Source organism: Lolium perenne, chromosome 6 (assembly GCF_019359855.2).
Source record: "Lolium perenne isolate Kyuss_39 chromosome 6, Kyuss_2.0, whole genome shotgun sequence".
In the NCBI taxonomy this organism is placed as follows: domain Eukaryota; kingdom Viridiplantae; phylum Streptophyta; class Magnoliopsida; order Poales; family Poaceae; genus Lolium; species Lolium perenne.
The window spans coordinates 194,907,631-194,922,595 of record NC_067249.2 but is presented as its reverse complement, the minus strand read 5'-3'; the positions used below and the strand labels follow the sequence as shown (position 1 = coordinate 194,922,595).

The 14,965-nt window shown below is 48.4% G+C and overlaps 1 protein-coding gene across 2 annotated transcripts; it reads left to right on the top strand.

Moving 5' to 3' along the window:
* The first annotated feature begins 3,566 nt into the window (after window positions 1-3,566).
* LOC127306527 (rop guanine nucleotide exchange factor 14) lies at window positions 3,567-11,217 on the top strand. Of its 2 annotated transcripts, XM_051337178.2 has the most exons (9): window positions 3,567-3,812; window positions 3,917-3,973; window positions 5,033-5,157; window positions 8,876-9,289; window positions 9,390-9,544; window positions 9,630-9,704; window positions 9,845-10,120; window positions 10,239-10,586; window positions 10,690-11,217. In XM_051337178.2, the coding sequence occupies exons 3-9, from the start codon at window positions 5,082-5,084 to the stop codon at window positions 10,975-10,977; spliced, it is 1,632 nt and encodes a 543-aa protein (XP_051193138.1). In that variant the 5' UTR covers window positions 3,567-3,812; window positions 3,917-3,973; window positions 5,033-5,081; the 3' UTR covers window positions 10,978-11,217. The 2 variants fall into 2 exon arrangements, with proteins under 2 accessions (XP_051193138.1, XP_051193140.1); XM_051337180.2 differs by lacking the exons at window positions 3,567-3,812; window positions 3,917-3,973 and adding an exon at window positions 4,744-4,941.
* The last annotated feature ends 3,748 nt before the right edge of the window (window positions 11,218-14,965 follow it).

Below are 14,965 nucleotides of genomic sequence, written 5' to 3'. Positions count from 1 at the left end.
AGGTTGCAAGATCTTACTTCTGTCACAACTAATCACATGCGAACGTTCTCGATCGAGACAACCATTAGAGCTGGTCTGGCTCCCATAATTTGGGGCTAGAATCAAGAAATTCGTTTCTGATTTCAAAATTGGACTTGTCCGGCTGTTTTCATCCCATATATACCTAACCAGAATTTCTTTTGATGCCCTATTATTTATTCAAACTTGCTAAATAAAATAATATGATCAATGTCATTTCATTTCGTTTCTATCAAATAGAACGAATGATGGATGATAAAGGAGCTCGAATGCTTGCCTAAGAGCAAGTTTAATAGTATAGCCAGCTGTTGACTATAAGTCATATGCCATGTCATTTGTAGCTAACATAGAGCCAACATGTATAATAGTGAACTATAATCATGTACTACTTTATCAATGGATGGCCCACATTTCACTCTCACAAAGTCTTTTAGGAAGACGTCTTAGAAATTTGCTCTTGCATTAGAGTCCACTCCTCTTCTCTCTCCTCCAACTAAGCATGAATATATTATTTTAACTCTTATAGCCAGCTGATTAGGACTTATTATACTTGCTCTAACTTGCATGCAACCGGATAATGAGGTCACACGACGAGGCACGTGCCTTCTGCTTGCGCACGATCACTCATGTGTCCTGTCTGTCTTAATTAGTGTATAGTTTTGGACGGGTTGACATTCCACAGGCAGTCCGATCTCCTTTTACTGGCAATAATTCTGAAGACATGTGACCCGTTGTTGGACAAAAGAATGAGGGAATCCTAAGAACAAGTAAAATCATCTCTAGCGGATCACTTAAACGCCGGCCTTCACACCGTGTATACAGGCTGCGGCAAAACAATTTCATCAGATTCAATGAAACCAAACGGCGAAACTGAAAAATGGGTTTTCAGCATTTTGACACACGTCTGATTTAGGATAATAAAATGTAAATGTCGTAACAATATAAACATGTGTGATTTCCTTGCCTTCCTATCCTCGAGCTCCTTCATGGCGAGCATCGCCACCATTTGCTCCATATCGTCATTGGGCCGCATATGTGAGGGTTGCGGCGTATAGTTCTGATGAACTTTTACCGTACATACCACTTTCTTCTGAACAACCGTACACACGACATGGTTGAGGTTGATGATCCTCCTCTATGCATCCATGCCCGATGATGCCGTGCTCCGGCGGTAGTTCGCGTGATGAGACGGTGGTCACACACACTGCCCTTCCAACGCCGCGACCACCACCGTGTCGTGAACAATACCCACTGCCGCCATGCTAGTGTGCGCGGATCCGTATCATATGGGCCCGAGAAGCAACGTGTGCCCGTTGTCGCGTCGCGCACTCGGGAAAGACGGAACAGAAACGACCGGGCTGGGGACCGAAACGTCGCACGCATTGTTGCTTCTTCCGTCCACCAACGATCGCTCTGCACTGCTTCTTCTAACCACCTTCCATTCTTTTTTGGTTCACGTCCATCCATGTCTCTTGTTTCCAGGCGAAAAGAAACTCCCGTGTATTTCTCTACCGGCCGGTACATCCAGGACTGATGAGTAGAGCTATCGAGCCAGCCAGGAGGAGTACCAAGTACGGTACGTGCGGGGATGCATAATGGTGCTGCTGGCCACACGTGACACGTGAGAACAAGCCGATGTACCCATCAAACCTCGGATACCCTTGGTCAGGAGTCGCGCTCGTCGTCCATCTGGGATCCGACGGCTGGGAGTGCTCTGGTTACCCGCACGTCGTAAAAGTAAGCACGGTTGACTGGAAGATACAAGTCCAGTAAAAAGGAGGCACGCATGGGCTGAAGTGATCGGTCAGGGGATGGAAGAAACGGGCAAGCGATACTGAGACAAGTGAGGCGAGAGGCGTCAGGGATAGGTGGCCGGATGGGTTGGATCGGGAGGAGAAGCAAACGATTCCCCGCCGCTGCCGTTGCAGGCCTGCAGCAGCAGCATTGGATGCCGCGTGCTCCTGCCAGGGGTAGAGGTAGGTAAGCGGCGTCGCTTCCACACCGTCCAGAAAACAAATGATTTCCTGGGTGAATATACATTTTATTACCACTTCACCAAAAAATACATTTTACAACAGAAAGTATATTTTTCGCGATCTTAAGCTGATTGGGGTATCTCCGTCCCTAGCTGCTCGACGCAAATCGAGGTAAAGTGACCTTGCCTCCGCGTGTCCAAAAAAGGGTATACTTTCAAACTAACGACCCAATGCAAACTGATCGAGTTATTCGTGGAGACGCAAACGCAGCCTAAATTTGCGCTGTGAAAATGCGTCGGCGTGGACGTTGCGCGGTCGCACCACATGATCTTGTAATCCTAACTGGCCCCACACATCAGGAACAACAAAATTGAACAACCTTTATTTGCGTCCCCTCCTTCGCTTTGCAGTTCTAGGGCGACGCCGCCACCCCACCGACGCCCTGTCACACCGCCGTAGTAGCCTAGGTCTCTCTGTGGCATGCCTCGCCGGAGTACATGCTTGGAAATGGGGTAGTGGAGAGGACTTGCCCGCATCGCTCACGTCCTTGTTGGCCACGGGGCCTACCGACATTGACACTCACACATGTTCGATCAATTGCGTGGTACGATCGCGACAATTTTTTCAGATGCCATTTCCGGCCATTTTGCGCCAACTTGACTTACCATTGATCTATTGTTGCATTGTCACCTCTTCCGAAGAGGAGTCCGACGAGACATCGCAACTCTTGGTTGATGCGGCCTCCATCCTCCATGAGCACCATGCCAAGCATATGCCTTATAATGGATTCCAAAATAAGCCAAATAAGCTTTTTTTGCTTTCTTTTTCTTTTGTACCGGGGCTTGACGTCGTGCGGCCAATGTTCCGCGCAACCGAGTTGGTGGGCATGCCTCACTCTACAATGACTACTTCCACCTCACCGATCCGGTGCACAAGGAGCACATGTTCCGACGCTACTACCGAATGCATGAGACGTGTTCATGGTCATTTGTTAATTCTGAACTATGCTCTATCTAATTTTCATGCATGGCAAAGCATGTAGGTTTTGGCATTTATTAGGATGCAATAATAAAATATTTTGAACCTCTTATTTCACTGTATGTATGGCCAATTTGTTTCATTGTACCTTCGTCTCAAAGTTTAAGGCTTATATTATTTTCAAAAAGTCAAAGTATGTTAAATTTGACTAAGTTTTTTTTTACCAAAAATCATTAATATGCAAAATACAAAATTAATATCATTAAATAGATAATGAAATATATTTTCGTATGGTGTCTACAAAATATTATATTTATTGATAAAGAAAATACAAACCAGCCTCGCCAGGTAAAACACGTCGACGTCGGGTAGCTGGAGGCACCTCAGAAGTAAACGGTCAATCGTGATTGAAAAGCTAATTTTATGTACGCGGCTGGATGAACAGACGCGCATAATTACTTTTGGTGACTGAAATAAGCGAGGTGTGGGCTCCATTTCTAGCCGGTACTCATACGATACGGAGCAAATCTCAGGGGAGGCCGTCGACGGTGCGTGGTGGTGTATTTTATCCATCCGGCACCTGCACGCTCACATGCTTCGCCTCCTGCTATCGCTCCTCGGCCTCGCTCACTCAGCTTTCTGTTCTTCCCTCGTCCTGCAGCATTTATTTTCCTCAACATAATAGATAGTCAGGCAGCACCGGCAGGCCCCGTTCCCACACACACGAAAACACACGGCTTCTTCTTCTTCTTCTTCTTCTGCTTCCCATATCTTCAGGCTGAAGGGAGTGTCTGTCTCTGCGCCCTCATCGCTGCTACAGTGGTAACCTCGTGTGCCAAGGTACCTCCACTCCATCCGTTTCCTCGGCCGATTTGTTCTGTTTCCTTCGCCGAGGCCCTCTTCCTCACTTCGATTTGCTTCTTGGTTGCTTCCTTTGGCCGCAGATCCATGCCGGAGTGCTGCCGCCGCTGACTTCTGAGCTCCGAACGACGCCGGTACAGGTAACACTGCTCCCTTGGCCTCTACATTTCGCAAAAAGTTTCCTAATCTCCCCACCTTGAAATGCCGGCGCGATTCCAGCTCGAAGAACCCTCCCCATCCTCAACCCACGAAGTGACCCCTTGTAGCCCCCATCCTGCTCGCGCGGTGAGGAAAGCTGTCACCATGGCAGCAGCGCGGCGAGCAGCCTTTTCGCCGTCAACCGGCGTCCTTGTGGGAGTTCGTCATCGTCGCTCTGCGGCACCAACGCCGCGAGAGCTTTCCACTCCCCCCTTTCACTTTACCCCGTCGTTTTCAGGTCATCGCTTTCCCTCCGGGAAAAAGTTGCAGTTTCATTCAGTAAAGCCAGCGAGCTCCCAACAGAAAAAGCCTACGCCCAGCGGCCCATGCCCTGTTCCTCTCCAGCTCTCCTCCCCGTAGCTGTAGGCTGTAGCTCCTCCCACACACGGACGGACACACCCACCGCCCAGTTCAAATTTCAAACTTCGAACCACGCCTCCGCTGCACGGCCGCACGGCCTCGACCGGCGAGCCTCCCCTGACGCGTCAGTACCACCACCAGCGTCCGTTTCCGTTCCGTCCATAAATCCCCCGTCCGGACGGTGCCAAGAGAGAGATAGAGCGGATCATTACTGCTAGCCGAGGCCGTAATCCGGAATGGCGCTATCACTGCATCGTCTAGCTGTAGTATCAGTATCTCATCGCTAGATTTGCGCCTCCCCCTCCCCGCGTTTCTTTCCGCTTTGCGCCCTGATGGGTCAATCATCACTCAGCACCTGAAAAGGCGCGGCGCGACCGCGATTGTTCATTTCTTCTCCCCTCCGCCGTGTGTGGTGCCGCGTCGCGGTAAACAAATTAAAGCGACCGAGAGAGAAAGAACAGGGGGATTAGACTGTTCGTGGCCGTGCGAGCGGAAACCGGCCGTCCCCTTCTTCTAGCTCGCCGGTCGCCTCGCCTCCAATCGCCGCCGTGTACGGCTCCCTACTGTTCATTACTAGTACAAGCAGTTCCGAGATCGACACCGCGCCATTAACGCCGTGATTTCTCTCTATGAGGTTGCAGTTTCTGCTGCTTTCGGCTGGTGGCGCTTGCCCGTCGGGGAAGGAGGGATATGAGGATGAAGACGCTGGCGTGCTGCCGGCGGCGCCCGCAGGACTTCAGCATCGACATGGACCAAGAGCCTGACAGTAAGCACCACACACGTCTCCCCATTCCCCATTCCCCCTTCCTGCCATTTCTGGTTTTAAGTTTTGATTTGTTCTTTCCTTGTTCTTGATCCTGTTCCCCGCACATGCTGGCACCTCCCTAGTTGTTCCATTAATGCAGATCATGTTCCTATATTTGCCACCGTTTAATTTCCTCCCTGAAGTGCACTGCATGAGTTGGTAGCTGTAGGCGGCAGCAGCAAACCCCGGTGGTCTTGCCTCATCGGGAGCCCCAAATCTGGCCAAAATCAGGAGCGTTTAGCGACAGTTTCACCTGCCAAAATCAAACCCGCTGGCCCTGCTGGCGATTAGCATAGCGAATAGTACTGTCAGATGGATAGGTTGAGGGAGTTGCTGCAACAAGCCATAGATCCGAGGCCGAGAACGAGAAGTCACGGCCACTGTTCATGGCGTCGCCCTGCGCTACCCGAGTGCTACTACACAGTGCAGCGCAGTGGGAGTAAATGGGCATCACCGGCCACGGAGAACACGGCGGCCGAAGCCTAGTTTACGATCTCCTCGGTCTGATACGATCCGGCGATCCTGCCGCATTCATGGCACGTTCAAACTCAACTACCCACGGCAACACCTGCGCTCCTCCGATTAGATTATCACTGCCTTGAATCACCGACGTTTCCGTTCCGTTCCGTTCAACAACGGCTTCGAACCCGTGACGTCGTCTCCCCTTTCTCGCGTCTGCCTTTTGATCTGTTCCGTTTCGCGTCCATTTGTATTTTTCTGTAGCTTCCCGTTCAGAGTTGTTTATACAGTGGAGTGGAGTACTGGAGAGTGAGAGTGGGGTGGAGCGCGGGCTGTGCCGTGGGCCCGGCCGCTCATGGCAACGCCTAGTGCGGCGTCTGCGGCTTCATTGACTTTGGGTGCCAAAAGGGCTCACGCTCCTTTTTAGACTGTGGGCAGGTACAACAGCCAACAGGCCTACGACTTGGTACCACAATGCACATATACAACGGCAGAATATTGTGGCGATGCCATGTGGGGGGCATATGCAGAATGTGTGTGCTTCTCGTGACAACGTACCATAGTTTGTGGGGGCGTTTAATACTAGATTAACAAGATTCTTTTGCTATTTTCCTTGTCCCAGATCCCAGTGTATGTGCTCAAGGATTAAACTGTTGACTATTGATGAGGTTTTGTATGATGCTCGTGGTACTCTATCACTATCAGGGTTTGTGTTGCAGTTTCTGTTCAGGGATAGAGGATGGCCAGTTTTGTTGTTGCATGGATTTTCTGTTGGTTTTGTAATTTATAGCGGTGCGGCCGTTTCTCTGAGCGCATCTCCAGCGACGCGACGTAAATGGACGCTGAGCGACCGTTTGTGTCCGCCGTGACCGGAAATGCGTCTGGCACTACCTCCAGCGGCGCGACGCATAGTGACCGGGCTGTCCGCGGAGACGCAAACCTGGTCCAAATATGCGCCGGGTTTGCGTCTCTACGGATGTTGAGCGGACGCGCAAAGTGTCCGCTCGGTCCTCGCACGGGCCCGCCTGGCAGGGACACAGGGACACAACTGCATCGTCTTCCGCGGTATTACTTGCGAGCGGCGCGCTGCAACCTTTGCAGGGCCGTGTTAATGGCGCGCCTCGGCTTCCGCGAGCGTGCGCAGCGAGGCGGTGTTGCAGTGGCAGGCCATTTAATGCGAGATGGCGTCCGAGCCTCTTAAAGGGACGCTGCCGGTGGCCATTTCCCCGACCAAACCATTGCCACATCCCACGGTATCCACCCCACCGACGCCATGGGGAAGAAATGATGGCCGTTGCGCAAGACCAAGAACGACCACGAGTCTAGCGGCTCGCGGTCCGGCAAGAAGGCACGGGTCGGCCGGTACGTCTGCGTCGACTTCGCGCGGCAGCTATGGGAGGAAAACCGGCCGGTACCATGGCCGGACACGAACTTGCCGGGAGGGGGCTGATACCTCAACTCGAGGCGCGTGCCGGTTCCCCGTGCCGCGCGAGGACCGAGAGCGGCGGGACGAGGTGCTCCGCCGCCGAGCGATCTTGCTGCCGGATCTGTGGGAGGATCCGGCGTACGCGCTGAACTCCTACAACTGGATTTCATTCGGGTCGTGGGAGTTCGACGCGCGCTGCCGCGTTGGCTACCTCGCCGACGTAGACTACTTCGAGCGCGAGATCGCCGCAGAAGAAGAAGAGAACGACCAGGAGGACGCGGACGAGGATGGCGACGAGGACGTGACCATGGACGACGGCGGGCCAGCGTGGGATCCGGAGACCCAGCTGCCGGACATTTCCGAGGAGGAGGCCATTGCCATGGCACTGGCCAACAGCGAGCTCGCTTTGTGGAACGGGTTCGCAATCCAGCTCCGCGAGTCAGCGCTCGCGAGTCAGCGCTCGCGTAGGGGAGGCCGGCGACTCCTCCGGCCACGCTGACGTGTTCCAACGACCGCGCTCCGCCTGCTGCTACGGCGTGGGATCCCTGGCCACAGCCTCCTGCCCATGCGGCGGTACCTCCTCCACTGCCGGCGTACGATCTTCCATGGCTGACGCCGGAGTTGATTGACCTCGTTAGCGACGACGACCAGTAGGCAGCACCTACTTTTAGCACGCCTTTCTATCTTTTTTATGTTTTTTTTATTAATGTAAATTATGGCTTCATGAATGAAAAAAAATTATGCGTCGTGCCGCTGGAGCCACCTCCCGACGCAAACGGACGCCCGGACGATTTCGACCATTTGGCCCGACACAAATGGACACGACGCGTCTGTTTGGACGTCCGAAATGCGTCGCGCCGCTGGAGATGCCCTGATGTATTATCACTCGAGAGTAATTTAGTTAAAGCTAAGTTTTGTCAAAAAGGCCAAGAGAACTTTAGCTCATGAGATTGCGAAGTTTGCGAATAGGTAGTTGTGTAATGGGGTGCTGCAGGGTCAAGTTCCTTCCTGCGTGTCGGAACTGGCTATGCGCGAATGTTAGAATGCTTTTCATCTAAATTAATACAGAACCCTTTTCAAAAAATATATTTAAACTTTCAGGTTTGCAACTATACTAAGTAGCCTATGCTTTTGTTAACAGAAGGGAAAGAGTCTTTTGCAGATACACCTACAAAGTTGTCATGGAGATGGATCAGTAGAAAATCATGTGGGGCAGCCAGATTATACTATCACTCCAGCTTTCTAATTACACCATGATTTTGGAATCAGCACCTGACTGTAGAATGCGCAACTAGCTTTACTGTTCTGTCAACTGGTGCTTCCCTTTAAACCACCAGGAACATCAATAGCTTTCTTAAATTGATGTTCTGATGAAGCCACATGTGCACATGAATGAGCTTGGTAATCAACACTTGACTATGTAAATATTGAAATTATTGTACTCTACTGAGCTGCAAAGCTTACTATAATCATTTTCCCTCCTATTTGACTATGTAAATTGTACACTGCATATTTGCTGCAATATTTATTCTTGGGGTGAACTGGGTTTCCTCATAAACCACCATGAGCTGTGAAGCTTTTTTTCAATGAAATGCATAAATGTGCACGCATAAGCTCAGTGAACCAAGGGGTCACATGGCTGTTGTATATCCTAGTTTATTTCCTTCTTTGCAATGCCCTGGGCTCAGGTGCAATTGTGCTGTGGCATCTGTCCGAACATAATCAGCATGTATTCTTAACATTTTGTTGTTATATGAAGGCAGAAATTAACTGAAAAAATGTCCACTGATGTAGGAGTGACGACGTACAATGGCCTCGAGAGCTGCATTTTCAACAGTTCCTCTTGTGATGAGGACAGTGGCGTTAGTGCAACAACTGGGGCAGATGGCTGTGTTACCACTGACTCCCTTGAAGATGAAGTTTCAAGTTGCTCCTCCAGCAAGGATGTTTATGGCTCTTCCTTTTCTTCACAATGCCTTACACTGAGCAAGCAGGAGGAGCATTCACTTTATGAGCTGGATACACTCGATTCTGTCCATCTACTTCCCATCAAAGGGAAGAATCCAATTACATATACTCTGAGTGCTTCAGATATTGAAACCATGAAGGAGAAGTTTGCAAGGCTACTGCTTGGTGATGACGTTTCAGGAGGTGCCAGAGGCGTGTGTGCTGCTCTGGCCTTGTCCAATGGCATAACTAATCTCTCAGGTATACTTGTCCATTCATCAGCAAACTATGCTTTTGCTTACTGTAGTTTTCCTTTGATGCCACCCACCATCATGACTAAATTGAGCATTTACCATAACAGCCACTATTTTTGGAGAGCTGTGGAAGCTGGAACCACTATGCAAGGAGAAAAAGATCCGGTGGCGGAAGGAAATGGATTGGCTGCTTTCTCCTACAACTTACATGGTCGAGTTAGTTCCTACGAAGCAAAATGGAGCAGATGGGTGCGTGTTTGAGGTACGAGTCACTTAATTAATTATTCTCCATTAGCATAAAAAGTTTTGCCGAGATGCAAACATTTCTGTTTGGTTGCTTTGTGCAGATTATGACCCCGAAAGCTCGTTCAGATGTTCATGTGAACCTTCCTGCTCTTCAGAAGCTTGATTCCATGCTAATTGTAAGTTATTTATCACTGTGTAACTCTTATTAGTGTAGGAATATGTTGATCAAAGACAGTTTAATTGTATATTTTATAAATTTTGTGTACTTGCCGCGGTTTGGATTTTTTGCTAATGCCATATGCATCAAAATATGCAGGAAGTTCTGGACTCAATGGTGGACACAGAGTATTGGTACGAGGACAGTGGCAGCCGAGCTGGTAGCCGGGGCAAAAATAATGGTCAGAGACAGACCAAAAAGTGGTGGCTCCCTTCCCCTTGTGTCCCTGAACAAGGGTTATCTCAATTGCAGAGGAAAAGGATTATCTTTCAGGCTAAACTTGTTCATCAGATCCTCAAAGCTGCGAAGTCTATCAATGAACAAGTCCTGCTTCAGATCCCTATTCCCACGGCTGTTATGGACGCCCTTCCAAAGGCAAGTACCAATTTGATTTAGTCATCTATTACTCATTGGTGATGATCTTTTCTGTAAGCTGGACGCTTCCTTTTTCTTATAATCGACTATTGTACTGAATATTTGACTGAACTTGCAGTCTGGAAGAGCTAGCCTGGGTGAAGACTTGTACCATGCTATAACCACGGACTATATTCCAATCGAGGAAATCTTCATTTCTCTCAGTTTGAAAACCGAGCATAGCGTGCTCGAGACTATGAACCGGCTAGAGGGTGCGTTGTTCGCATGGAATCAGAGGATCTCAGAGGAAAGAAGCAGGAGGTCCCCTGCTCGGCATTCCTGGAACTTCATGAAGGACAAATCATCGGAGGTAGAGAAGATGTCCGCGTGCATAGAGAGGGTCGAAACCCTCGTGCAGCTCCTGAAATCCAGGTTTCCCAACCTGCCGCCGACGTTCGTTGACGTCGTGAAGGTCCAGTACAACGAGGTAAAGTTGGCATCACACATCAAAATAGTAGAGCAATCTCTGTAGGCAGAAATGGATCCTATTTTGTATGCAATTCTGAAAATTTTCCCCAACTTGGGTGCAGGACGTTGGGCATGCCATCGTGGAGGCCTACTCGAGGGTTCTGGTCGGCGTAGCGTTCAGCATACTGTCCCGGGTGGCGGAGATCATGTTGGAGGACGACCTGATCAAGAAGCCCAACACGCCGATGGCCACCCTGAAGTTCGACCTCTCGTCCGACGTGTACCTGGCGGGCATCACGGAGACGCCGCCGGGCCACATCCGGCGCTCCCTCATGGACCAGATCAGCATGGTGGACGGGCGCTTCGATGCCATCGTCAAGAAGAAAGGCGCGAAGCAGCTGGTGTGGTGAATGCGGGGCGGGGGCGTCGTTGTACAGGGGCCGCGTGCCGGCTACACAAGCTACATTTACCTTACTAGTACTAGTGCACTGCGTTTTGGGGGTGAACTGAATAGTAGTGTTGTAACAGCAGCGTTGGCCGAGTCTTGCTGATGGCAACCCAGATGCTGCTTCTGTCCTGCGTCGGATGCAAAAACCTGGTGGTCTTGGTCAGGTTTTGTGTAACTGTTATTAGTGGTACCTGATGATGCATGCCTCTGCGTGTGATGATGGTGACGATCGGTGTATGTTCGTCAGCAGTAGGCGCGTCTGCTTTGTGCAGACAGACAAGGTCGGCCTGCTTGACGGGCTTACGACGACGCGTCTCGTTCTGGGATTAGACGCGTTGGGTGGCGATGAACGGACGGAGCGTGTCAAGTCTGAACTCTGAAGTCAGATTTGGAGTCTGAGACTGGGAGAGGACAGACAGGCTGACCGCAATCGAGTCGCTGACGGTGTTTTCTTTTCGAGTGCGTAAATCACAGTGCGGTTTAGGTACGTTTCACACAGTTGTTCTTTCGTGACGGTTGTTTTGAATTGTGTTTTATTGTTTCAGAAATGTGGGGCTGGGAAAATGGTGGGAAGATTCTACGACGAAACGCCAGATACCGCCGGGATCCCTTTGGGCCCACAACGGCCCACAACGACCTGCTCCGGCCCGTTGGGGCGTTGAGCTGACTGACGACTTTGCGAGAGCCCACGTGCCTTAGGTGCGGGCGCTGTGGGGCCCTATGGTCCACGTGTGCCAGGTACCCCCATAGACGCGAGGGCCCTACAACATCCTATACAGCACATGACAACTGCGCGCGCACTCGTCCGTTTGATCAAGCATCTGGTTCTGGTCCAAGCATGCTTCGCAGATTCATGCCTGTGACTATGCGGTTAATGACTCTAACGAAGGCCTAATATAGTATTCGTCAACCATGATTGCCTTCCGTACCCGCCGCCTCTTTTGTCAGGTCTAAGCCGCCGAGGTTATCTGTGGAATCTGGATCTTGTCCCACCTTCTCCAATCCAGGATTAGTCATCGTTTATCACTACACTACAGGTTTTTGAGACTCTTGAACGGTTGAATGCATCTTAGTTATGTAGAGGTTGGGTGGAATTGCTTTCTTAAGTAATAAAGCTTCATTATCTAAAAAAAGATTAGTTATGGATTAGTCATCGTCGTAACTAGAGTAGTTGTGTAGATTTTTTTCCAAACACCATTTTTCTTCCCATTTCTTTTTTCAAAAACTACCGGCTACCACAACGAGACAAGAAACCTCAAAACAAAAGATTACAAATATGTTGACGACTACAAACACTGGCGCGAGACAAAATTTCGAAAACACACTGTTGTTCTCGCCCTCCATCACCGGAGACAAACGAAGTTTGTCGTAGTAGAGCTTGTTGTACTAGATAAACATGAAGTCGCCGTGTTAAGGTTCAAAAGATTAGCACACCAGAGCAACAACTACTTACCAAAAATGAGATTTATAAATCGAAAGAGACAGACCTGAAACCACACCAAACACAAAACCCAACTAGATCCGAGGAGATTTGTGGGACGCACAACTCTAGGCATCCTCCACAAGCTAAGCGCACCACCGGAACGAGGATAAGATGAAGAGTACCTTATTTTCCTTCTCATTTACAAAACCTAATGAAGCGGCATTTCCTATTGGTTTCTCGTATTTTGCATTTATTTGTTCAAGGAAGTTTCAAAACACAATGGACCTTACTTTAGCAAGGAAAAAAAAACTTGGACCGGAACATAAATGACTTCCACATGGGTGGTCGTCTATTACTTGTGTGGTTCCAATGATTGTGCCATGTGACCGTAATACAACACTATACTTATGCATATAGCATTTGACAATATTTTAATGCATTAGTGTCAACTCTAGGTTTCAATCTATCATTGTTTTTTTCCTCTTTTTTTGATTTGCTTCATATTTGTCTAGCAAGTATTGCACGACTTTAAAACCCATGACATAGATTTATATTAGAGCACAACAACTCATTTCAAAAACAATGGACCTCTCTTGTTTATACATTTAGAGGCGAGGTTAGTTGTTTTAACTGGTAAAATATCAGTTATTAACTAGTGAAGGAATTGTAATGGATCATCGGTTTCGCCTGGCATCACTCCTATAACCTTAGCTCTACCCCTGTGCCCATCTATCTTCGAGATCGAACCACATCTTATATGGGTTTTGGCTATCCATTGATCTTGCTCCATCTCTTGCATATTCATGGCATCTACCTTTTTCTTTTATGCCGTGAACGTGTTGCAAATTCAACTCTATCTCATGACATAAATATATCTGAAGCATAGTCATCCATGGACGCTAGCGACTATTATAACGTAAACTCCACTATCTTATATCTTGCAATTCATGAGCCCAACCCATCAATCTTCTCATTTACGTTGCCAAATCGTCGTTTACCTATTAATGATGCAGGTGGCAAGCGGAAAAAGCTTAGTCATCGAATGGATTGTATTCACTTCTCATCTATCCATTTATCTATCTATCTTGAACCCTCAACCCATTACACGTAACGCATCTGGAGGTCACCTTTTTTTGTCTATCTATCTGTAGGACTCAACCATAACAGATGTTATAACGCCTCTTAGATGGCGCCGTCCCAACATCAATGTTTCCCAATCTTCCGCCATTAATTTCTCACCGACAACTTTTTTGCGCGAAAGGTTCTCCTATACGCCAAGTTATACCAGACGTATCTTATAGCAAGTTCATTCACACAAAAATAGATAAAACATGGATTAACTATTAAAGCAAACCTCCAAAGTACAATGTACCTGACCCTAGCAAAAGAGTCTACACTTCGAATTGGAGCTAAAAGGACCATCAATTGAGTTGTAGCCTACAATTGATCATTTCTAATCATTAGGCTATATGACAAGTATATAATCTGACAATACTATCACTTACACATATGACATTTAACGATGTTGTAATTATTTCTTGTAAGAAATCATCTACCGTTTGTTTGTCTACCTTAAAGATTTGGCCACTACACATTTTGTAATGCCTCTAGAGATACATGGTCCTAATATATATGTTTCTATAAATTTCGCCATTGATTGCTCACTGGTTGTTCTTTCATATGAAGGTCAACTTGGGGACACGGAGTCACACTATGAAGAAAAAACCCCTTTAAAATACAATTATACATCACCCTAGCAGAAGAGAACCTTAAGCCAAAATAAAACGATCATCATTGGAGTGGTAGTCTATGTATTGCTTGGTTGTTTCTAATCATTATGCTATATACCGGCGCGTATGATCCAACTTTATTACTATCATTTGCACATGTAGTATAAGATTTGGCATTCTTGTAATGCACCTTTTATGGCATATCCATAAATCACTTTCTTTCTACCCGCCTGTTTCGAAAACTTGGCCACTACGGACACATCTTGTAACCCCTCCGGAAACGCGGTGGCTCGACATACGAGCTCCCTATCTTTTGCCATTGATTGCTCGACGGTTACTTGTTCACGTGAGCGGTACTCCACATACATAGAGCGGGTCACACCGGATATACTTCCTCCGTTCGATGATATAAATGTGCACTAGATGCAAACCAAAATAAGTGGACCTTCGCACCGAAACAGGTCTAGATATATCTATTTTCGAAAGACCTTAAATCATCTTAGATTATTTGATCGATAGAGTATCTTATAGCACTTCCCCTTGGGCGGAAAATAAATGAATAATGTAGATCAACCACTGATCATTTGGAGCCGCAGGATGCGTAGATCGGACGGCCGCGCTGACATCCGAATAGTGGAGTGCATTGGCTAGCACGCCATGACAGCGGTGCTTAGCGTGGACGGGAGCGCGTGACGGCGTTGTTGATAATTGGAAGGAAGGCCGTTGGCAGTGAGACCGAATAAACCATTCCAGTAGTTAACTGCAGTGATTAAGATCCGGACGCGTATATATCTCAG